Genomic DNA, 24,533 nt, shown 5'->3' with positions numbered 1-24,533 from the left:
AGAGAGAGAGAGAGAGAGAGAGAGAGAGAGAAATAAAAATAGAGAGACCGGGTTGTCAACCTCTGGCCTCCATGTGTGCACATCTGCATACAAACGTATACACGCACCCATGCACAAAATGGGCCCAGCTCACCAAGGATATGCCAATTAACATCAAACATCCTCCTCCAGCACACTCACGAGCACGGGACAAAGAAGAACGCATCAGCGCTGGGAGACGTGAAACAAGAGGAACCCTTAGTTTCTGTGCACAGAAAATTGTTGGGTGATGAGTGCCAACTAAGCCCACACGTAGTGTGCGACACAGAGGTCCCACTGGCAAATCCACACCTGACACAAACAGGTCTCATTTGCATCATTAGGAGTCTCATTTGCAACAGCGCCAATTTAAGAACAACCTGAACGTCCACCAAAGACAGGCAGCGAGGGTGAAGAAATTTGACCTCCATGAAACAGTTCAGATGAAGGTCAGAGGCAAAAGGGGACACAGCGCAGGTTTCACTTTAAGGTCATCGGCTTACCTGAGGGCACGGGAGAGCTGGGCAAAGACGCATCTGGGGCTCTGGTGAGGGATTTCCTGAGTGCAAGGTTCACAACTCTCTTCATTTTGTAAAAATCCATCGCCTTTTTTATAGCTCACCAAATGTTTACATTGTAACTTTAAAAAGAATTGGTGTGAGGTTTTTTTTTAAAGATTTTATTTATTTATTTGTTTGTTTGTTTATTTATTTATTTATTTGGTTTTTCGAGACAGGGTTTCTCTGTGGTTTTGGAGCCTGTCCTGGAGCTAGCTCTTGTAAACCAGGCTGGCCTCGAACTCCCAGAGATCCGCCTGCCTCTGCCTCCCGAGTGCTGAGATTAAAGGCGTGCGCCACCACCGCCCGGCTTAAAAGATTTTATTTTTAATGGTGTGTGTGTGGTGTGTCTGTGTGTGTGTGTAGGTGAGTACAGTGAAGGGTTTTGGATCCACTGGAGCTGAAGCTCTAGGTTAGTATGAGTCCTGGGAACCAAACTTGGGTCCTCTGCGTGAACAGCAGAGTGCTCGCCACACCACCATTTCTGTGGCCCAACACTGTAACTTTTTAAGCCAGGCTTCCCTCAGTAAATAACAGGACAATATTAAAAGCATAGGCAAGGACGTTTGGAGGTCACATCGTGCAAAGTATGGCTGATAATGTCATCAGTTAGGTGCCACAGCAAGCTCACTGGGTGAACGTGGGCGTACCTTGTAGACGTGCGTTTCAGTTTCATTCCAGAAATTCAAAAGTGGGATTGTTGATTTGATCGCGTGTCTTCACAGCGGAGACAACACTTAAAAGAAGCCAAGCCTATATCTGAATATAGATTAAGCGATGAATAAACACCATCCACACGGATGAAAACGCTCCCCAGAGGAAAGTGGTCTCTGCTAAAGAAGCAATTGTCCAAGTTCATGTGATGGGCGTGTAACAGGGGTTTCTAAATGTCAGAATGCAAGTTATTAATAGGTTACAGGCCAATGTCCTTACAGCTTGACTAGACCCATAAAACAAAAACAAATAAACAAAAAAAAAACTTGCAAGGCTGCAAAAAAATGTGTACTTATGGGATTTCTAGACCCTCCCGTGGTTAGGTATGTCTTCTATTCCAGTGCAAACTTCTATAATCAGCAAGACACAAAGAGAAGCATTGGGATGCCTCAACTGAATTTAAACGGGCACAGATGGTATGTTTATAATACCCCCACAATATGCTAAGTGTTCTCCACAAAACCAACCAGGACACAGCCCCTGCCTCTAGGGACTTAACATCTAAAAGTAGACGAGGCCCGCCTAGTTCAAAAAAAGTAAACAAATACAAGGAAATAAAGCTGGGAGCGGAGAGGAGGAGGCCTCGTCCACCTTCTGGCTCCCAGAAGAGTAGCGCCCCTTGGCATCAGCGGAGGGGACCAGCGATCCACAGCGACCTTATTTACCCAGAGATTTAATATGACGCTGCACAGTAAACACCTCTGGAGAACCGGCACTGAGAACACTGAAAACGCTTTTGTGGTTTTCTCGCTGTAACAGGCAGACGGTTAGCTAATAGGCTAACCAGTTTTTAATTAATGTAGACCTCTGTGTGTTTCTTTGGGCTGAACGGCTGTGGGATCGGGTGGGACAGAAACCTCTGTCAACAAATATAAACAAATCCCATGATACAGGGATAGGGGAGTGAAGACAGCAATGACCCCGGTGCCTTTGTCCCATTGCTATGCATCAGAACCAGAGTCTAATTTAGAATAAAATTTAAAGGTAAGGATTGGGAGCATTTTTACCCACACATCATCCCAGCACCAACCTTCCCAGACTTCTGAGCAGCCACAATGGCTGTATTCCGCAAGTGCTTTCTTGTGTCTAATTTCCACCAGTCCTTTTATTTCATTTTAACTTTTTAAAAATTGAGTGTGTGTGTGTGTATGTATGTGCTCAAGTAAATGTGTGTGTATATTCATGTGTAGAGTGCAGGTCTGTGTGCACCATGGGGGGCGTGTGGCGGACAGAACACAACCTCAGCTTGGCCCTCACCTTCCACCTTGTTTGAAGCAGGGTCTCTGTGCACACCATGCTACCTGACTTGCAAGCTTGCAGGGATTCTCCGGTCTCCTAACACAACTCAGCACAGAAGTGCTGGGACTACAGGATTTCACATGCATGCTACTGTAGTTTTATGTGGCTTTGGGGAACTGGAACTCAGGGGTCCTTACATTTGGGTGGCAAGTGCTTTAGCCACTGAGTCATGTCCCCAGCCTTACTTCCATACACATACACTTGTGTGTGTGTGTGTGTGTGTGTGTGTGTGTGTGTATTTCCCCCAGAGGAATCACATAAGTAAAGCACACTTTAGACAAATCCATGAGATATATGGATCTTCTTGAGCAAGTCTTAAAGTTAAAAGACAGTTTACCCATGACAGTGACCTGAATTTTGACTCTGGGTATCTGGTTCCGTCCCATCCTGACCACCTTAGCTTCCCACGCCCTCTCATTAATAAGGACACCAGAGTTCTGAGTCTCCTCGGTCCTCATCCCTCCCCAAAAGGGTTCCAGCAGGCAGCTTCACACAACCCAGTGGAGGTCCACGGGGTGAAAGTGTCTGATGTAGTCACAGCAGAAGAGACCTATCAGGATGGGGAGTCAGAAAGACCCCACTAAAGCATCCAGGAGCACTGGATGAGGAGGGGGGAATTAAAGAGACTCCCAGTCAGATAATCTCTAAGATTTAACATGAAGGGCCAAGCAAGGGAGGAAGGGAAGAGTGGGTCAGAGCAGCTCCAGAAAAGACCAGAAGTTGTCCTACCTTCTCATTTCAATGTCCCTTCTGCCATCACTCTGGCTTGGACCCTCATTGATAACACTTGAACATGAACAGCTGTTTGGGTTTTTCCACCTAACACACCTAACACACAACATGCTCACAGGGCTGCCATGTCAAGTCTCTGCAGTAGTTTCCATTCAACATAAGGTTTATAGCTGGGATGATCGTTCTTCGACCTCAAGACACGGAGAGTCGTGAGTTCAAAGCCAGCCCGGATTACATAGTAACTTCAAAGCAGACGCAGACTACATAGCTAGGCCCCATCAGGAAAGGAAGGAAGGAAGGAAGGAAGGAAGGAAGGAAGGAAGGAAGGAAGGAAGGAAGGAAGGAAGGAAGGAAGGAAGGAAGGAAACAGAGAGAGAAAGAGAAAGAAAGGGAGAGAAAGAAAGGAAGGAAGGAAGGAAGGAAGGAAGGAAGGAAGGAGGAAAGAGAAAGTGAAAAAAGAGATGAAGAGAGACAGAAAGAAAGACAGACTGCATTATTCAAAATGACTTTCCCCCAGAGGAATCACTATATATATATATATACATACAAGTGTATGTGTATGGAAGTAAAGGCTGGGGACATGACTCAGTAGCATTGAAAATTTCAATTTTTCAAAATATTATCTTGCCTGTATTGTTCAGCATGGCTTCAACATGGCTTCCTCTTAGGAAGATTCTTTTTTTTTTTTAATATTTATTTATTTATTATGTATACAATATTCTTTCTGCGTGTATGCCTGAAGGCCAGAAGAGGGCACCAGACCTCATTTCAGATGGTTGTGAGCCACCATGTGGTTGCTGGGAATTGAACTCAGGACCTTTGGAAGAGCAGGCAATGCTCTTAACCGCTGAGCCATCTCTCCAGCCCTCTTAGGAAGATTCTTAATCACTTCCCCTCTCAACTCACACACACATTCAATTCTCAATACCCCGCTTTTCTCTTCCTCTCCCTTCCCTTCTCCCCTTCCCATTCATTTCGCCAACCTCACTTTTTTTTTTTTTTTGCCTTTGGTATTTTCAAGACAAGGTTTTTCTGTGTAACCATGGCTGTCCTGGAACTCTCTCTGTAGACCAGGCTGGCCTAGACGTCACAGACCTGTCTCTGCCTTCTGGGTGCTGGGATTAAAGGCGTGCACCACTATGCCTGGCAGGTACGTACCCACCTCACTTTTATCTTCAGAGGTTTTCCCTCATCCTCAGGGGTCCTTACTCCATTCCCAGAAAACCTTGCCCATCTTTGTTCAGAACATTCATCAGAATCACACATGCACACACACACACACACACACACAAATGACATTGTATCCTTTGAGGGCAAGTATGCATAGTCAGTCCCAGATTAGGAGATGTAAATGTTTCATGGCTTCACCAGGCAGACTCCATATTGAGCATACAATTCTCAGCATGGCCCTTCCAGGTCCTCCCACGCTCTACCCCACCAATGCTTCCCAAAGGCATGCTTGTCTGCTCCAATTAGTTATGAGGTTTCTAGTGCCTTCGGTTCTATAGCTTTCTGTACAAATAGTGCTTTCTTGTGTCTTTCAAATCATTTCACGTTCCTCCAGATCTAAGTCTAAGTCCATCTTTCCCAATGAAGAGCTCCTGATTTCCTCCAAACGAATTTGCCCTGCCCTCATTTGGCTTCCTTCCTGCATAAACACATTGTTCTTTCCTTGTGGTATTTCCCTACGTCTCTCTATTTATAGTAACAGTTTCTGTCTTGCCCTTATGACTAGCTATATCTACTTTCCTGTGGATATCCTTATTCATTTAATATACTGTGTATCAGAAGATGCATGACTCAGGATCCCTAAAACTCTACAGATGAGGCAACTATATAAGGCAATGCTCTAAATACCTGGAAGAAACAACCCTTAAAGGACAAAAAGACACCTGTCAAAGAGATGGAAGCCAAAAAGAATCAGAAAAGCACATTGCATTCTTAGCTCGTCATAGAAACACATCTCATTTGCATCACAAATAAGTAATTTGTAATCAGAAGACTTTCAAATGTTACAATACACAATATGATGCCAACATTGAAAAGTCCCCATAGCCCAGGGTCAATAGGATTTCTCTCTTATAGCTGCAGGACACATGACTCAAGTTTTTACCTTGGTGACTAGTTGAGATGTTTGCTCAACAATAACAAAACCCACAAATGACAGTTAAGTTTGCTTCAAATTATAAAGGGGAGGCTCTAGATATTGCTTCCTGGCAGAGGGCTTTACATGACATTTGGGTTCAACCCCCTACCACAGTGGAGGAAAGAATTAGAGAATGATAACATGCATGCACACACACAAACATACATATGGGTAGTGTACACAGCACACAGATCCACAGAGGGGCCAGTGAAATGATCACGTTCACTCACGAGGTTTCTAGATGGTGAAAATAAGGACGAGTTCTCTCAGCTAAGGTCAGAAGATAAAGCTAGAACAAAGCTCCACTCTAGCACTTGATCCACTCAGCCTGGGACTGTGGTACCCAGAGCGCACTCATCTCCATGACGCCCCTGTTCTGCCGACCTTCGTCTATCACAAAAGGTTTGAAATGACCTCATAGTCTTTCAGGAGCATTTGTGTTCAGAGCACTTCCAGAACCAAGAAAAACACGGCAGGAAAGGACCGTGTACAACTTCACAAAACGCACAGCAGAATCTAGACATGAGGAACATGCTTGCTATTACCTTTTCCCCTGCTTAGTCTTATTTATTTATTTTCTAGGTTGATCTGTAAATGACTTTTATTATTTTGTTATGTATGGGCGTTTTGCCTGACTACATAACAATATGCCTTGAACCTGTGGAGGTCAAAAGAGGGCATCGGAGTCCCAGGAACTGGAGTCATAGACAGTTGTGGGCCATTATTTGGGTATGGAGATCAAACCATTGTCCCCAGGAAGATCATCCAGTACTTGTAATCAGTCAGCCTCCTCTGCCCTTTGAGTCCAACATTATCAACACCCACCGCTTAGTTCACAGTAACCAAGAAAGATGGTGTTTCAGGAAAAATAGAAAACGAGAGAAAACTCATTTTTAAAATGTATGTGAAACATGAACATACCTACCAAGCACTTGATACTAAATAGTGCTTTTCAGAGCTCTACTCATTTTTTTTAAAAAAAAAATATTTATTTTTATTATGTCTCTCTGTGTGTGGCTGCCCGCAGAGATGAAAAGAAGGCACGGGTCTTCTCGAGCTGGAATTGCAGGCAGTTCTATGTCTCATGACAGGGTGTGGGTGCTGGGAACCAAATTCTGGTCCTTTGGAATAAGACCACACACATTGGGTCATCTTTCTCTCCAGCCCTAGAGTTCTCTTCTTAATAATTGGCAAAGAATAGGCACTTAATTGTAGGGCCATGTTATACAGGCCCATATGTCTACATGGTACGGCAGCCAGACTTTCCGGCCACAGTTTGCACCTGCCACACAGAAGGGGGTCACCCAGCCATCCTAAACAAAGGGTCGCTCTTTGTAATTTCGGGAGGTCACCTGGGAAAGAGGTGTTAATTCAGTCTCTGTGACTACAGAGCAGCCAGAGTTGCGGACGTGACCTATGTATGTCCCGCTACCCCCCTCAGTTTACGTTTTGGTATAAAAGCTGTTTGGAGAATAAACATGGCTGAATTTTCAGGATGTGAACTCAGGATCTCATGAGGGATCACTTAAAACTCCCTCCTGATAAAGCCATGTGAATCGTGTCTCAATTATTCCCACGCCTCCCCGCTGATCCAAGAAACAATTGGACACTTAATAACTGTTTGTGTTTGGAAACAATCCATCTCAAACTGGGCATGGTGCTGCACACCTATGATCCCAACACTCAGGAGGCCAAGACAGAAGAAACACGGGTTTGAGGCCAGCTATAGAGATTCTGTCTCAAAACAACAATCAAAGGTGCTTCTCTGGGACACTGTGGCTGGACCCCACGACCTGTCTACTCTGTTGCTACCTGGGGCAGAAAACAATGAGTGTTGACACTCTGCGTTAACTGGAAATGCATCCAAGGGCAGAACATTTTATCTTGTGTATGAATGACTGGTGGGCATATTTATTATTTATTTATTTATTTATTTATATTTATGAAGTAGAGTTGAAATTTATTAAGTAAAGATATTAACACAAATTTAAACCCAGGTGATAAAGAGAGGCTAGGCCTTTCTGGGAGAGTTGCCTTTGGGTCGCATTAATAAGTAATTTTCACATCTTTCCTTTCAGCCATGTACATTGAGGAACAGATTCTACATCATGACTTGGTACTCACACACACACAGTTCCCTGCATCACTCAGCTATAGTATTCCCAAACACGGGCACCAGGGGGAAGCAGCCACCCTAAGAGCATGGGTGCACATGGGTTATCTCAGCAAGTCTAAAAGTGAAGGATGAGGCCCGGCCCAGATACATCTTCTTATTGCCTATTCTTCTCCTGTTGTTATTGCTTCTGAATAAACAACATACACAGAACTGGAAGAGAGAACGGTTGACAAAGTACCCAGGAAGAGGCAAGACAGTGGAACCTGGTGCTTCTAGATCCACGCTGCTTCCTCTCCACCCCAAGGCCCTGCATGTGGAAGGCCCTGTTGCTGTCTGTGTGTCGCTGAATTAGAAGCAAACTAAACGTTCATGATCTCAGCTTCGCGGGGCTCACATAGGCCAAGGCAGTCTAAAGCACCTTGCCACACGTGATGTTCTTTGATGGGCGGCCTGAGAGCCTCCCACGCCTCAAAGTACCAATCTGGGTATACTGTGCAGGACTTTCATGGGTGAGAGGGACAAGTCACTGAATTCCCGTTTTCAATGAAGTATCATTTCTTCCAGTATTTAAAAGGTGGGTGGGGTTAGGACCAACACATTGGTAGGCAACTTTGTTATATCACTTTTGATTTGAATGAAAACACAGGCCCCAACGTTTTTGCGTCTATTTCAGGCAGCCGAAGGGGCAGGGATGCTGCTGGCTTCCTGGGGGCAATCTACATCCTTTGGTTTCCGTGTGCCTGGCTCCCCTCAGTAGGCATCAATAGTGTCACCTGGGTCTATGCTGTTTATTTCCTCTGAACTTTTAAGCTATAATAAATTATCTCATCTTCTTGTACCTTTGTTATGTTAAAGAAAGAGAAGTACAGACGGGACAAAAGACTGAGTTTAATTACAGAGGCTTACGGGTAGAAAAGTCCCCACAGTGGCTTCCTTGAGAAAGAATACTGCTTCCTCTCTCCTTGAGGCAAACTGCTCATCCACAAATGATAGAGATACTGGGCTTCTCATGTTTTCTCTTAGGCTATTTCCCTCCTCCTGCAGTCTTGCATTTACTCTTTATCATCGTGTGTGAATAGTTTACTACTCGAAGCCATGACAGGCACTTAAACAATTGGGCCAACTTACAATCATGGCATGAAAATTCCACAATGAAATGATACCGACAGAATATTTAAAGAACTACGAGCAATTGTTTTTCTAAATCCTTCTGGAGGAGTCAACACTTCCAGGGGCATGGGGAGATGAATGAAGCTGTTATTCTCCAGTGTTTAGTGATGAGGGTCATCTCTGAGGAGAAGGGTGACTAAGCACTGCTCACAGCTGAGCCGTGGTGACGATTAGCGATGCAGAGGCCTGATTGCAGGGTTGGATGTCATATGGCTAAGCACTAGTCTCTATAAACCCATCTGACTCCATGTCTTTCTTCTTCTGTGTTTGTTTTTGAGATAGGGTCTCGGATAGCCCAGGGTGGCCTCAAGCTCAGTCTGTAACTGTGGATGACCTTGAACTGATCCTTCCAGTCTCTGCCTCCTAAGTGCTGGGCTAACAGCAGTGAGCCACCACGCCAAGGATGGATGCCTGTTAGGGAAGCACTTTACCAATGAGCTAAAGTCCCAGATCCTTGAATTTAGTTTAGAAAAACAACATATAGGTCCACAGGATGGAGGAGGCCTAAACTGAAAAAACCGCTGGAGGGGCTCTCCAGCTGGGAATCCTAACCATTCCCATACGCTGGCTGTGCCATCCTGCGTACCCTGTGCCACCCTGCGTACCCTGTGCCATCCTGAGTACCCTGTGTACCCTGTGCCATCCTGAGTACCCTGTGTATCCTGTGCCATCCTGCGTACCCTGTGCCACCCTGCGTACCCTGTGCCACCCTGTGTACCCTGTGCCACCCTGCGTACCCTGTGCCACCCTGTGTACCCTGTGCCACCCTGCGTACCCTGTGCCATCCTGCGTACCCTGTGCCACCCTGTGTACCCTGTGCCACCCTGTGTATCCTGTGCCATCCTGTGTACCCTGTGCCACCCTGCGTACCCTGTGCCACCCTGTGTACCCTGTGTACCCTGTGCCACCCTGTGTACCCTGTGCCATCCTGCGTACCCTGTGCCACCCTGTGTACCCTGTGCCACCCTGTGTACCCTGTGCCACCCTGTGTACCCTGTGCCATCCTGCGTACCCTGTGCCACCCTGTGTACCCTGTGCCACCCTGCGTACCCTGTGCCACCCTGTGTACCCTGTGCCACCCTGCGTACCCTGTGCCACCCTGTGTATCCTGTGCCATCCTGCGTACCCTGTGCCACCCTGCGTACCCTGTGCCACCCTGCGTACCCTGTGCCACCCTGTGTACCCTGTGCCACCCTGTGTACCCTGTGCCACCCTGTGTACCCTGTGCCATCCTGCGTACCCCGTGCCACCCTGAGTACCCTGTGCCATCCTGTGTACCCTGTGCCACCCTGTGTACCCTGTGCCACCCTGCGTACCCTGTGCCACCCTGTGTATCCTGTGCCATCCTGCGTACCCTGTGCCACCCTGTGTACCCTGTGCCACCCTGCGTACCCTGTGCCACCCTGTGTATCCTGTGCCATCCTGTGTACCCTGTGCCACCCTGTGTACCCTGTGCCATCCTGTGTACCCTGTGCCATCCTGCGTACCCTGTGCCATCCTGTGTACCCTGTGCCATCCTGAGTACCCTGTGCCATCCTGTGTACCCCGTGCCATCCTGCGTACCCTGTGCCATCCTGTGTACCCTGTGCCATCCTGAGTACCCTGTGCCATCCTGTGTACCCTGTGCCACCCTGAGTACCCTGTGCCACCCTGCGTACCCTGCGTACCCTGTGTACCCTGTGCCACCCTGCGTACCCTGTACCACCCTGTGTACCCTGTGCTAGCTCTGCCATTCTGGTTGGCACCTCTGCCTTTGTTTCAGCACCTTCAAAGTGAGAATTAGATTGCTTCTGGCTCCAGGGCCTCATGAACGACTCAAACTACTCGTGTAGGTTACAGATACTCTTGGCATGGAGTTAAGCAGAGCAAGCTCCACCCATGGTGGTGGTGGTTGTCATCCTTGGGAACATCGTGTGGATAAGAAAACAGAAGTCAGTAAAACCACAGAGCCGGGAACAAAAGCTAGATCCTCTTTCTCTGGATGATGACCCAGACACACAGGGTCAAGCTGCGTAAGATACCATGTTTACTAGACCAGCACACAAACACCGTGATTTAGAATCATACAAATCAAAGTCTCAGCAGCTCAAAACATTTACAAAGCTGCATTTTAATTTATGTTCATGCACACAATTTAGATTAATTATTAAAAAGTCCAACGCTCAGTGCTTGGAACCAAATGCAACCTATTTCTTCTTGTGGTGCTGGCAGTTAAACCTTGGGCTTTAAGAGCAGTAGACGTGTGCGTTTTTTAGCACTGTGCCACACTCCCAGCCCCAAATGTTTCATTCGGGGACAGAACACTATACAGAAAAGAATAATTATCTGTGTTACGATATTTAGGAACGAAAAGCCTTTTGTTTCACTTTCCAGAATACATACAAAAAAAAAAAAAAAAAGGCTGAGATCTACTATATACCCTCCAGTGTGATTGCTACCTAAATTTCCTTATGTAAAATCAGCACAAAAGGAACAAGACAAAGGTGTCGATGACGGCGGCTGCATTAGGGCTCCTTCCTCCCCTAGGTTTCAAAGCGTGCAGCATTATATTAGAACACTGACGGCTTAAAAAGTGATGTTTCAAAGCAAAGTGTACTAAGACTGAAAAGCAGTGTTCACAGGAGAAATAACACTCAAGCGAAAAGCTGCTGTCTTCTTTTCAAATCTGCTCCAGGCTTCTCTCCTCGGATTTTGTTCAAACTTTATTCCTTCAGTGATTTAGGTGACTGTAATAACATCTTTCTCTCTGTCTAAAAATAGGCCACGGGTGTGCAAATTTATGAGCTGAAATGCAAGACTGGCAGAGAGTGACTAAATTAGAGCATTAAATCATTTAGTCTACGCTGGCACAGAGATATATTTGAAGCGCCGATGTCCACATGTTTTGAATAAAGACACAGTTTTAATCCAACATCCTTGTTCTTTTCACAGGTGGAGAAATGAGAAGCCGTGAGTGTTATCCTCAAACGTGCCAAATCACTTCTCAAGAGATGAACCCGGGGGAAAAACCTGTCTCGACTCCAGCCTCAGGTCCCCTCTTTGGATAAAGAGAAGAAACTAGAACATTGGGGCTTTTGACCTTTCCACGCTAACCCCCAACTCGACCCCGAGATTCAGCATTTCACTCACCGCAGTGGGGTCTACAGCGACTCTACTCCCTGCCCTAGAGACTGTCTCTTTGCCCATACTCTCGGTTACGCCGCTGCAAACCTAGCTTTCTGAGCTCCAAGGCCTGATACATTAGGTAAAGAAACAATACAACCCAGTGGGCTGGGGCTGAAGTTATTCAATTACTTTAAAATACACTCAAAAAAGAAGGCCAGAGGTTGGAGAGATGGCTCAGCAGTTAAAAACACTTATTACTGTTCCAGAGGACCCAAGTTCAATTCCCAGCACCCACATCACATACAGCCTTGTCTGTGGCTCTAGCATCAGGGGATGGAATGCCTTCTTCTGGCCTCTGTGGGCACCCATACTCAAGTAGCATGTACTCACAAACACACAAACCCTTTCTTTTTTTTTTCTAAAGCCCGAAGGTTAGCCTTGAACTGGTTTTGAAGGGCTGGCTAGCAGGTATGGCTGATATGATTTGGGGCAGTCAATGTCCTATGACAAGAAGGGAAGCCAAGTCTGATACTGAAGGATAGTATCATGTGACCTCCAATGGCGTCTCCAAAATATCAGTTTGTCATAGGTCTGACATAAGCTGTACTTACATGTTATCTGTGTAATGGACAACCTTGTTCATATTCTATTCAACAATATCTACTTAAAAAAAGAAAATATGTGGGCATTTCCCATGCTAACACAAGTCAAATACATGGGTTTAGCACGACTGACAAGACTTGTCAAGCCTGTACTTACAATGTTTTGTTTTTCTGAACGAAGGTTCTATAGATAAATCCTATGGTATCTAAGAGCCACTGTGAGTGAAGCCACATGGAAACGCCTCACCATTGTGAAAAGAAGCAGAGTCCGAAAACTTCCTTGGAAAAATGTGTGCTGACCGTTCCAAATGGGAACCAACATTACAGTAAACGTTCAGAAGTCGGCACGGTGAGGACTGCAGCTTCAAACTTAGGTCTGTTTGTTTATATGGTTAAAAATAAACCGCCATCGTGCTATCTTCAAAAGAGAAAAACGTCATTACTTAATAAATGCTGATTTTCCATTTTATAGTGAGTTGACCTTCAATGGCACAAAGAATAGCAACGATCTACACAAGCTAATGTTTGGATCCAAAAAGAACCCCAAATCTGGCTGGGTGTAAAAGTTGCTGTCCTCTGTACCGAAAGATGCCTGTCTACTACGGCTCTAAACTCAAAACATTTGTAGTGTAGCTGGAAAGGTTGATAAAATGTTCGGGGAAGCATCCATTTCTTGTGAAATCAATTACCAAACACATTATCCACTGTCGGCGCAGTTGTTTCCAAAGCGCTCCCATACACTGTGTTCCCAGCAAGGACTACTGCTGTAAACGTTAAGACTTGAGGAAGGGGACCGGCCAACGGGAGAAATGGGTGCGGTAAAGAATACAAAGAGAGGAGGGTTGGGATGAAGCGTGTGTGTTGGTTGACCATTCGTACTTCTTCCTCATTCTCTACTCATGCATCAAAGCATCCAAACGATTTAATTTGTGGTCCTCACTGCTGTGTCTTCAACTCTACAGTTTATCGTGAGTAAAAAAAGAAAGAAAAAGAAAGAAAGAAAAAACAACAACCGGCTTGGCTTGTCTCTCCATGAATCACAGCCAGGAGGTCATCTTGCTGTGTATCAGCAACTATGTTCACAGTACAGCTATGTGACCTGAAGTGGCAGCTGCATGCAGAGCCACCAAAATAGCAAGGGCAAGAGCTTTCTGTTGGCTCCTCGTCCCCAATCCCGGTTTCCCAGCCCTTTCCTCCCACTGAGCACCAGCCAACTGCAGAGCCCAGAAAGACCCAGCCCCACGCTCTGAGAATAAAGGCTCTAGGCCCACCACACCTTCCCTGTCCGCCGGGAGAGCCCGGGGTGCGAGCCCCAAGAAGGAGGGCTCCGGGGACACTGTGAGGACGCACGGCGTGATAGGGGACGCAGGCCGCCCATTGCAGGGCCAGCGGGGATGCACACACCCCGGGACAATCTGACCACCACACCGGCACCCGCAACCAGGGCTACCGGTTCAGCCGGGAGAGGGCACGGCGGGATCGGGGCACCCCGCGTAACAGACACCCGGACCCTGCGGGTGCACACCTCACCTGTGCGGGGCCGATCGGCACCCCGGCCTCCCTAGTGCCCACGCCCCTCCCACGCCGTGCGCCCGGGACTCCTAGGGACCCCTCAGGGGCGCCCAGGTCGTCCCTGGCCGCCACTCACTTTCTGGATCCGCTTCAGCGCCATGGGGCAGGCGGCGGGGGCTGCGGCTGGTCCGCGTGTCCCGGGCTGCCGCCTCGCGGGGCTGCTCCGTGTGCGCCCGAGCGCGGTGCGCGAGTGTGCGGGCGGCGGCGCCGGGCTCTTTTGTTTCCGCCTTCGCTGCTGGGAAGGAGCCTGCGCCCTCCCCGCCGCGCCCCGCCCGCCTGGCACACTGGGAAGTGTAGTTCCAGGCTTGGCCTCTTCGGCCGCCCGTGCGGACGTCGTCGGGTCACCCGTGGGTGACAGCTGAGGCCAGGCTGCTTCTCCTTGCAGCTGCTCTGCAGAACAAGGTCCGAATCTGCAAAACGGTACAGCAGGTGAGCTGTTGCTCTTTGGAGCTTCTGAGGTCCACGGGTCTCTCCTCCTCGCACAGACCCTACCGAGGGTCTTAACTTCCATCGCAGATATCCCTGGAGGCAAGAGGGATCTTCTTCAACTGCGCTCCACCTTGTTTTTTTGAGACAGGGTCTCGCACTGAACACGGGTCTTCTCTTTTTCCTTGTCTCCACCTTACAGCAATAGGATTGCAGACAGCTTTCAACACACCCAACCCTTACATGGTCTCTAGCATCCGAACTCGGGTCCTCAGGCTTGGGCAGCAAGCAATTTACCCTCTGAGCTGTCCTTAAAACCTTTCTCAATTCTCTGATCTTGCTCTTCCTAGGAACCATGACTTTTGGGCTTGACATCAGCAGAAAGGGTTTTCGCTTTGGTCAGTCTCAGATTTCTGATGACTTTGGTCAGACTTAGGTTTCTGATGATGGAAGTCAACCCATTCCTTCTCCAAAATGGTTTTGAATCCCATTTTGTTTCTCATTGCCCTGGCTTCAACAGTGTCACCGCAGCTGGGTCGGCCACTTCTGCGAAGCTCTCTTCTAGAGCTTTTCAGTGGCCTGCCCGAGACCACCCTCATGCCCTCTGCACAAACTAGAGCTGGCCCGCAGCCCAGAAGAGTCTGAGGGATCCGGCTTTGCGAGGCCCACTCAAGGGTTCCTGCTCTGTCTGCCCATTGGTCTGCTTTTCTGTCTCCAGGTCCTCACCACCTTCTCTTTCTCACGGCATGGGCCTTTTGCCGCCTTGCGTCTGTTTTGCAGTGTTCTTCCAGGTGCTGTTTTCATTGGTTCGGAACCATGCCAACCCCTCTACCGTGTGTGTGTGCGCGCGCGCGCGTGCACCAGAAATTATTTCCCAGGAGATGTACATCGTGTTTTTGAGACAGAGTCACTCACTGGAACCCGTGGCTCACCAACTGGTCTAGGCTGGCCAGACATCTGCTGTCTTCACCTCCTTAGCCTTAACATAATCCCCGTCCAGCCTACCTTTTTACGTGGGCACTGGGGGCAGAACTGGGTCCTCAGGCTTGCTGGTCAGCACTTTACTGTCAGGGTCTTCCCACCAACCAGCCTTATTATACTTCCTGTCCCCTCCCCCCAAAGAGAAGAGTGGTATCATCACACTCCATCTTTTCAGCTAGGGAACAAACCCTAGACTGACTCTTCTTGTGTCAGATCGTGGAATCCAGGGGTTCATGCACACTACAGTAAGTACACAGTGAACCCCCCAAGCATACCTCAAAACCCAGCTTGGGAGTGTAAGGAAATACTCTTTGTCAAAGAGGCTTCTAGGATACACCAGCTAAATCCTGCCTTTGGCAAAGAGCAGTACAGAGGCTAGCTGGAAGCCCGAGCAGCATCCCTGAGCTCTGGAACTGGAACACTACCTTTGTGCTCCTCTGGAGCATCCTTAAAAGTGAAGTCGGGGATGTTCCGTCTGGTCTTGGACCCCTATTGCCTTCAGTGTTGCATTCCCATGCTGATGGCTTTCTGATGGTATGTCGGAAGTAAGGCCATGATCGCCTGCTACCCTCATGGGAAAGCATCACTTCCAGGTAACTTGCTGCCTGGCAACTCAGACAAACCTCCTACAAGAATGACTCAGTGGTTGGTACTAACCAGCTCCACAGAAAACAAAAGCACACTCTCCTCCAGCATCGCTGTAGTTAGGAAACTTTGGTCTCAGAGTCACCGAGGGTACAGGATACAGACATCAAGTTTTCTCTCTTCTAGGAGGTCCTATAGACCACGCAAAGACTCACTAATGGAATCACTTTCGTGCTTAAAGATGTAGACACTCAAAGCCCCAGCTTTGTGCAAAATACCATCACAATTGATCACCACACTCCTTTCCAGCTATTGCTCACCTGCTGTCATTGATGAGTGCTTTTCTTTTTTAGGCAGCCAGTATTGGCAAGGGCAGAGAGACTGTCTCCCTCACACATCACTGCTGTGTGAAAGGTGAAATGTGAAAGGGTGGGGTTTCCTCTAAACACTAAACACAAAGTTACAAAGAGTAATGAAGTTGGCCAACCAGGCAAAAACTTGCCCACTGAGTGCAATTTTTTTCATAATGAAAATGTATAAACAAAAATACACTCCACAGCCGGGCGGTGGTGGCGCAAGCCTTTAATCCCAGCACTCGGGAGGCAGAGGCAGGTGGATCTCTGTGAGTTCGAGGCCAGCCTGGTCTACAAGAGCTAGTTCCAAGACAGGAACCAAAAGCTACGGAGAAACCCTGTCTCGAAAATAAAAAAAAAATACACTCCACTGTCCAATAAAAATAGGGGTCTGCTGTGGTGGAGAGTATTATTCTGCACTAACATGAAGGAAATGTTCCAGTGTGCCCATGAGGAGTCCAGTCACAGAAAAATTACATGCTGTGTGAGCCTGTGTATATGAAGTGTCCAAATGGGTTGTCAAGTAGATTAAAGGTTGCCAAGGTTCTGGGAGGAGGGGTGGACATGCTTCGAAGGGATTGGGCGTGGGACTTGTCTGGAGATAATAAAATTGTTCTAAAATTAGATTATGGCTATTGTTTTAGAACTCTATGCTTAAAAATCGCTGAATTGTACACTTGAGCTTCGGGATGCATAATTCTATCTCAATAAAACTGATACAAAGAAAGGATGTTCTAGGCACTCTCAGACTTGAATCTTAGGGTATCATGACAATCACTCTTTTTCCTAGATTCTTCCCAGGGCCAACCCTATCTGAAACATTCTCCACCTTTGTTGTCTTGTGTTTTCATCTAAGTAAGACAGGAGCTAGGAGCCCACAACCCTCACCTCAACCAACATCTGTAAAGCAAGAAGAGCCCTGACTGTGAGCTGAAAAATCTGTGACCACGTTCGAGAAACCCCAGTTGAAGCTGAGAGTGTAAGAAGCTGGGGTAGGGTTGGCACGTGCACTTGCAGAGTTGGGGCTAGCCTCAGCGCAGGGAGATTCCAGGAGCCCAGCGCTGCAGGTTCTCCCAGCCTCAGGTCCCTTGGAGTCTGACTCAAACAGTCCCAGAATAGAGGGGATGCTGGATTTTTTGTGTGTACATTTTTTTTGTGTGTGTGTGCATGTGCACACACGTATGTGCACAGGTATATGTGCAGGTGTGTGGAAGCCAGAGGTTAAACTTGGGTGTCTTTTCTAGTCATTCTGCAACTTGTTTTTGATGCAGGATTTCCCACTTTTTACTGGAACTGGCTCGTTTGGCTAGGCTAGATGGCCAGTACATTTATCCAAGGAGCAGCCTGTCTCTGCCTCCCCAGTGCTGGGGTTCCCAACTCAGACTGATGCTTGTTAGCTTAAACCATCTTCTCAGCCCTGGATGCAGGATCTTGATGGAGTAATGTAATGGTCCAGAAATTGAATGAAGGTGATTGAGCCATTTATAGAAACCTTCAAAGAAGACCACCAAGTCAAAGATGTGAGTGAAGAGCTCTCTGGAATCAGGCAGGGTGTGCCCACCAAGATATACCCACCTGATGGAGTCAGTGGCATGTGGAAGGTTTTTAAGGGCCTTGGAAGAAATGGCCTGGTGACAAAGTTAGATGTCCCAAAGACTATAGTCAGCAGGATGTGTGCCCGGAGGCCAGGCTGTATAGCTATGGCCAGGGAGGACCAGCAGAGGGAGGCTGAGCTGCCAAGGCTGCCACTCTCTGGACCCTCTCTGAAACAGAGGCTGCCTGATTCGTGATTGTGAATTTTGCATCTTCTCTATCTGGTCTCGATGGAGAAGTGTCTGTGTGTCTTTGCAAATTCAGAACCTCTTTGTGCCTCCTCTCAGAGGCTGTGCTACCCAGCAGTTATCCTTGCTTGGAGCAGGCTACCCAAAAGTTGTCTCCACCCATGGGTCCTCTCTTTGGATTGACAAGGGTTCTCATTTGTTCTGGGACAGCTCTTAGTTTCTAGGCCACGCAGGCCTTCATAGACAACACAGCCTTTTCCTGCTTGTGGTTTAGACGTCCTACAGTGGTAAAACCAGAATCCCCAGGAGGCAGGGCTTTAGCAGGAAAGCTGAGAATGGCTGGTAACAGGTGTTTGGCTCCCATACATACGATCGTCATTCATTGCCCATGTGTTGCCAACAGCTGTCTGGGGCGTTGGCTCGTGAATCCCTGCACTGTCAGCTGCAGGCCAGAAGATTGGGGAAACATCTTCGGGCAGGGGCCCTCTGCTGTCTTTAGAGGGCCAGTGTTGACGGCACCCTGATTGGAAATCAACAGAGAGCCTCAATTGAGGTGGAGCCGGCTGGACTCTTCTCAGGAGCAACAAGCCTCTGTCCAGAGTGCTTCTTGTCTGGTGCTCCTTACATTTCTCTCAAGACTGCTTCTGTTTGTGATCTTTTCTTTTCACTTTTATTTTTATTTATTTATTTATTTTGAGACAGGGTTTCTCTATGCAACAGCCCTGGCTGTCCTGGAACTGACTCTGTAGACCAGCTGGTCTTGAACTTTCAGAGATCCGGCTGCCTCTGCCTCCCAAGTGCTGTACGCCCCCACCACCTGACATTTCTTTTCTTTCTGATGTTAAAAAAAAACCCAAACAAACAAACAAAACCAACCAAATAAACAGTCTTGACCCTTGAATAGCCAACAAACTGATGTTTAAATTTTTTTTTGGTTGTCTTTAGTTTTTTGTTTGTTTGCTTTTGTTTTTTTTTTTTTAATTGATTAAGTCTGGGAAGGAAAGCCTACCTGTGATCCTAACTGTAATTCATCATAAGAAAGTCTTCATGAAGCCGGGCGGTGGTGGCGCACGCCTTTAATCCCAGCACTTGGGAGGCAGAGGCAGGCGGATCTCTGTGAGTTCGAGACCAGCCTGGTCTACAAGAGCTAGTTCCAGGACAGGCTCCAAAACCACAAAAAAAAAAAAAAGAAAGAAAGAAAGTCGTCATGAACCAGGTGTAGTGGTGTATGCCTATGATCTTGATACGATGGCAGCAGAGGCAGGAGAACCAGAAGTTCAAGGCCAGCCTTGGCTGCATAGTGAGGCCAGCCTAGGTTATAGCATTGTCTCAAAAATGAACAAAGAGAGGAAAGGAAGGGAAGGGTGAGGAGGAGAATGGAGAAGGAAAGAGGAATGAGTTTTAAGTGGCCCTTCTCAAACAGGTCTGATGCCTCATCCCCCTTAGGCATGGTGCCCTGTGGACAGGCTCCTGACAGTCCACGCTGAGGCGGTGTGTGTGTGTGTGTGTGTGTGTGTGTGTGTGTGTGTGTGTTTGACAAACCCTGAATGGGAAGCCTGGAAACTGGGACTGGGTGTTAAGGGTGGACAGGCTTGAGGTCCAGCCGTCTTGCTCTCTATTGTCCCTGGAAGGGTTGGAGACAATGGCTTGACAGCATCCCTTGTCTGATCATGAGAGGAGGGTAACCTAGTTCACCCTGCAGTGTGGAGGGCTGACGTGTGTTCAAAAGACGTAGTTACAAAGCTTGGATTCATAGGGGAGCTTGTTAGAGAAAATGGCTTCTGGGCTCTGTCAGGAAAGTGTTTGTCTCACAAGCACGAAGCCCCAAGTTCAACCCCCAGAGCTCACATAAAAAGGCAAGGTGTCGTGGTACATGCTTGTAATCTCAGCTCTGGGGAGGGAGATCCCTGGGGCTTGCTGGCCAGTCAGCATAGTCTACTGAGCAGTTCTAGACCAGTGAGAGACCTTGTCAAGGAATAAACTGTCTGATGACTAAGGAAGGAGAGCTGAGGTTTGACATTTGGTTTCCACATACATGTTAACCCACATATACATGCATGTATACACACATACATATATACAGAGACAGAGACAGAGAGAGAGCAAGTGTTGGCATGTTTCTAACAATTAAACAAGTTTGGAAACCAATGACTTCACCCACAATCCTTGTTAAAGGCTTTTCTTTTCCAATTCCATTAACAGTTTCTCCAGGACCCAGGAGTCTTGTGACCTCCACAGGAATTTTCAGAGCTGTAGTATCTTTCTTCTTTGACGTCATCTTGGGCTATGGTATAAGTCCTCCTGTCAGAGCCTTTAGCCCCGGCTCTCACACTGGGCCACTCTGAGACTCTTTCCTCTGCAGAAGCATTGCCTATCCTTGTCCAATAGCTTCTGGTGCCATGAATGACGTCGCTCATTCTTAGACTCACACAGGACAGTATATTGCAGTTTACTGAAAGAGGGATGTTTGTAACTTCCACCCCCGCTGTAAGCTGTAATAAGCATGTTAATTCTAGGACGGTTGCCGAACAAGTCTACAAGACACAGCCCTTTAACAAACAAACCCACTTCCAGGATCCCTGAGTCATAGCTGGCTGTGTTTGCTGCAAAGCTGAGCAGGAGCTAATTATAGGCAGTGGATGCAGAGGTGACTTTAGCATCAATTAAGAAAGGGGAAGACTCTAGGAGCCACGCACCTGCCAGGGCCTTCAGGAAAAGGTAGAGAAGGGACATTTCTCTCTGCCAAAGGGATGTGGTGGTTAGACCACCCCAGGGAAAATATACTCCATAATATACCCTGATGTCATCCTTTCAAATATTTTACTTGTTTATTTCATAGGCACAAGTGTATGTGCATCTGTGTGCACATGACATGGTTCCATGATGCGTGAATGGAGGTCAGAGGTCAAGTTTTGGGGGTGGGAGCCCTCCTTTCGTCATGTGATTCTGAGGATGGAATTCAGGTCTTCAGGCCCGGTGGGAGATACCTTTACCTGCTGTGGTCCCCCATCTCGTCTTGCTGCCCCCCCCCCCGATAGCTTTCTAGGCTTCTGCTGTCTGAATCTTTACTCCACAACATCCTTCCTCCTCCATTTCCCTTCCTTTCTCTCTTCCTGCTCCTCCTCTGTAAGCTGGCTTCCAGGGACTTTTCACTCAACCCTCAGGACACCAGATGTAGCGTTCCTTCAGCCTCGAACCCACACCACAGCCCTTCAGAAGGCGGAAACTCTGGCAAGCGTGAGGAGTCTTGGAATAGTTTTCAGACATTTCTAACTCTGAAGAGGGGGGTGGTTGCAGGGAAAGGGGGAAAGAGTTCGGGTAAGGAATTCTAGTACCCAGTTTCTGAGGCAGGGAACCAGCAAGATTATCTTTGAAGAGTTGTTGTTTACTGCCGGGATCCTTGTGGCTTTGTATCTGAGCAGCTATAACATGGTCACATGTCTCGATTCCCGGGTTTAGAGCCCTAAGTGGAGTTCAGCTGTGACCATTACATGATGTGGAATGCTGACTGCATATGTGCCGAGGTGAGCGAGTGGGTGCCCCCTGGTGGCGGGGGGGGCTCACTGCAGAGAACAGACGAAGAAGAGACAATACTAAGAAATGGCAGGGATCAGACACTCCAGTCTTCCAAAATATGACACCAACTCAAGGTAAAACAGTCTGGTGTGTCCTCTGTGGTGCTCTGTGGGTTCTACATCTTTCTGTGGACATAACTGCCACAACATAAAACACATCTATTTAAAAAATGTTTTCACTACTTCTTCTTCTTTTTCTTTTTTTAGCATTTATAGGCACAGAGGTGTAAGCCTGGAACATTGTCGTCGACTGAATTTTAGTAATGCAGGTGGGAACTTCTAATTAGCACGTTTGCCTGCTAATCCTTGATCAGCTTTGTGCTGGATCTCACCTGGGAGGCTTTCCAGTCGTGTGGATGGTCGCTCTCCTACTCAAATTTAGCAAGATACCTTTGTTTAGATGGTGAGATCAAGGTACTGTGAGCTGACTGAGGTCTCCAGGGAGGCTTCGCCTCCACCGCCTGTGGAGTCCTAAAGTCTTTAAAGAATAAATCTAAATTTAACAGGAAAAGTGTGAGGTTACCATCCCCCCCTCAGTTCTGGGGTCAAACTCAGGGCCTCATCTAGCCTAAGCTAGAAGTCGACCACTAATCCATGTCCCCAGCCCTTCCTGGAAACATCGGAATGCTCTGTGATTGGTGCTAACCAGACAGATGCTGCAGTCTTCTCCGTAAGGAGGCAAACCCCACTTTCCTTGTGCTTGCTGGCCACGAGCATGAAAGACTCAGTGAGTGGAGAGCCATCATTCCCAGGCAGCTTCAGGTTTAGGACTGGATTTGAGGAGGTAACACTCCTGCAGTCGGAGCAACAGTTCTTTATAGCATGGTGTCTAGGAATAAAACTCGACACTGACTTTTCTTGAAACCATCTGATGCTTAAATTATTGTATATATGCACCTATGCGCAGCTATATTCCTCCCAGGACTGGGGACCATGGACAGAGAGAATGAATAATTTTTTTTATTTTTTCATTTTACATACCAACCCCATTTTACCCTTCCTCCCCTTCTTCCCCCCAACACCTCCAGTCCCTCATCCTGCCCCCCCCATCCACTCCACAGAGAAGATAAGGCCTGCCTTGGGGAGTCAATAAAGTCTGTTATACCAAGTTAAGGCAGGACCAAGCCCCTCCCCGCTGCATCAAGGCTGAGCAAGGTATCCCACTGTAGCAAATGGGCTCCAAAAAGCCAGCTCATACACCTAGGATAAGTCCTGGTCCCACTGCAAGGGGCCCCACTAACAGATGAAGCCACAGAACTGTCACCCACATTCAGAGGGTCTAGTTCAGTCCCATGCAGGATCCCCAGCTGTCAGTCCAACGTCCCGTGAGCTCTAGCTGAAGAACGCATATTTTTGTCTGTTTAACTGCGGAGGGTTCTCTGTTGGTATAAACAGAGCTGCCTTCTAATAACCGCTTCTGGCCGCTCTGTGCTGTGCTTCCTCTGACCTCCATTTGTTCACTTCTAGGCCATCTCTTTACACTGGCAATTACAAAATACCACGTAATAATTTTAAGCTTACACCGCTTACATACACGTGAATCCATTCTTAGGACAGATTCTTAGACGTGGAGTTTCAAGATCAAATGATATATGGATTTTAGATGTTTAGAGGTTAGCATCATGAAATCCTTCATACAGATGGATGCTTATTTTTTTTTCTGAAATCTCATCTGAAGTGTCATTATTTTCTTGTAGAAGTGGGAAGTGGATCTACTAGTGCTTTGAATTGGCCTTGCAGGTTCTACCAAGGCAGCCCTGCAGGTTCTACCAAGGCAGCCCTCCCTGAAGGCAGATGGCTCTTGGTTCCCATCTGCTCACATTCCTGGAACCTGCACTGTATACAAAGGAAGCATAGTAGGTTCTGAAAGCACAAGACGGGTTCGGGGGGAAAGGTGTCCTCTTTCCAGGGACACAGGACCAGGGACAGGGCAGAGAGCAGTATGCAGAAACATCTTAGACGAAGGTGGCTTCTGTCCCTCCTTTGGCTCCTGTGAAATCCTTGAGAAGCGGGGATGGTCAGGAGTGAGGGCTAGGCTCTTCCTCTCTTAAGAGAGGGTGGGGAACCTGAAAGCAGAGGTCAAACTTGTGTAAACATTTGAGACAGAGACTGTGCTAAGGGTGGGAGGGGACCGAGTTCTGGAAGAGCCGAAAGGGTGTGGGGAGGAAGGGAGGTTTGTGGGGAAAGAGGGGGGCCAGGAGGAAGGACAGCGCTGAAGGAGTTCATCGTCATTGTCTCTCAGAGGGTTCATCACACTTGGACCGAAGCTGTCTCCGTTATCTTCACTGGAAAGGTTCGATTGGTTGTTCTCTGGTGGCACAGGCCAAGACATCAGGGTTCTTGCCCTGTCCTCTTCCTATACTTTTCTTTCGATGCGCTGAACAGCTAGTGCCAACTTGAACTCCCATACCCATTATCCAGCATGAGAAGGCATACAGGGGACATCACGCCTTAGATGCAAGAGAAGGTTTGCTTTGATGAAATGAAGCTCCCAGATCTTTCTATTATATCATGTCTTTCAAGTGAGAAAAAGAAATTCTCCTAAATCAGTCCAGAGAGATGCCTGACAGAAGCAGAAACCTGGGAGCTTCCTAAAGTCATAGGCTCAAAAGTCAGAAAGTCTGTCAGGGGTCACATGGTCTCACAGGGTAACTGACATAAAAATATTCAAATCATGGAAGTAAGAGCCAGTGCAGGGAAGAACAACTGGAGGAGGGAGCTGGATTCTCATTCTGTTACTCAAAATGAGCCTGTTTGTTACCCTTGTAGCACCTGCCTTCAGTCTGGGGTGATGTGAGGTT

General features: G+C 47.6%; 1 protein-coding gene across 2 annotated transcripts in view; it reads right to left on the bottom strand.

Moving 5' to 3' along the window:
* The window catches only part of Ube2d1 (ubiquitin conjugating enzyme E2 D1), a 31,000-nt gene extending 16,721 nt beyond the window's left edge, over positions 1–14,279 (bottom strand). The window contains exon 1 of one of the 2 annotated variants that reach the window (XM_075979999.1): positions 14,108–14,279. In XM_075979999.1, coding sequence (XP_075836114.1) covers positions 14,108–14,131 — 24 coding nt within the window. In that variant the 5' untranslated portion in view covers positions 14,132–14,279. The remainder of the gene's footprint in view (positions 1–14,107) is intronic. The other variant, XM_075979998.1, reaches the window with a different exon arrangement.
* Positions 14,280–24,533: the final 10,254 nt, after the last annotated feature.

Source organism: Microtus pennsylvanicus, chromosome 7, assembly GCF_037038515.1.
Source record: "Microtus pennsylvanicus isolate mMicPen1 chromosome 7, mMicPen1.hap1, whole genome shotgun sequence".
Lineage (NCBI taxonomy): Eukaryota > Metazoa > Chordata > Mammalia > Rodentia > Cricetidae > Microtus > Microtus pennsylvanicus.
The sequence above is the reverse complement of the archived record's forward strand: the minus strand, read 5'-3'. Positions and strand labels throughout refer to the sequence as shown.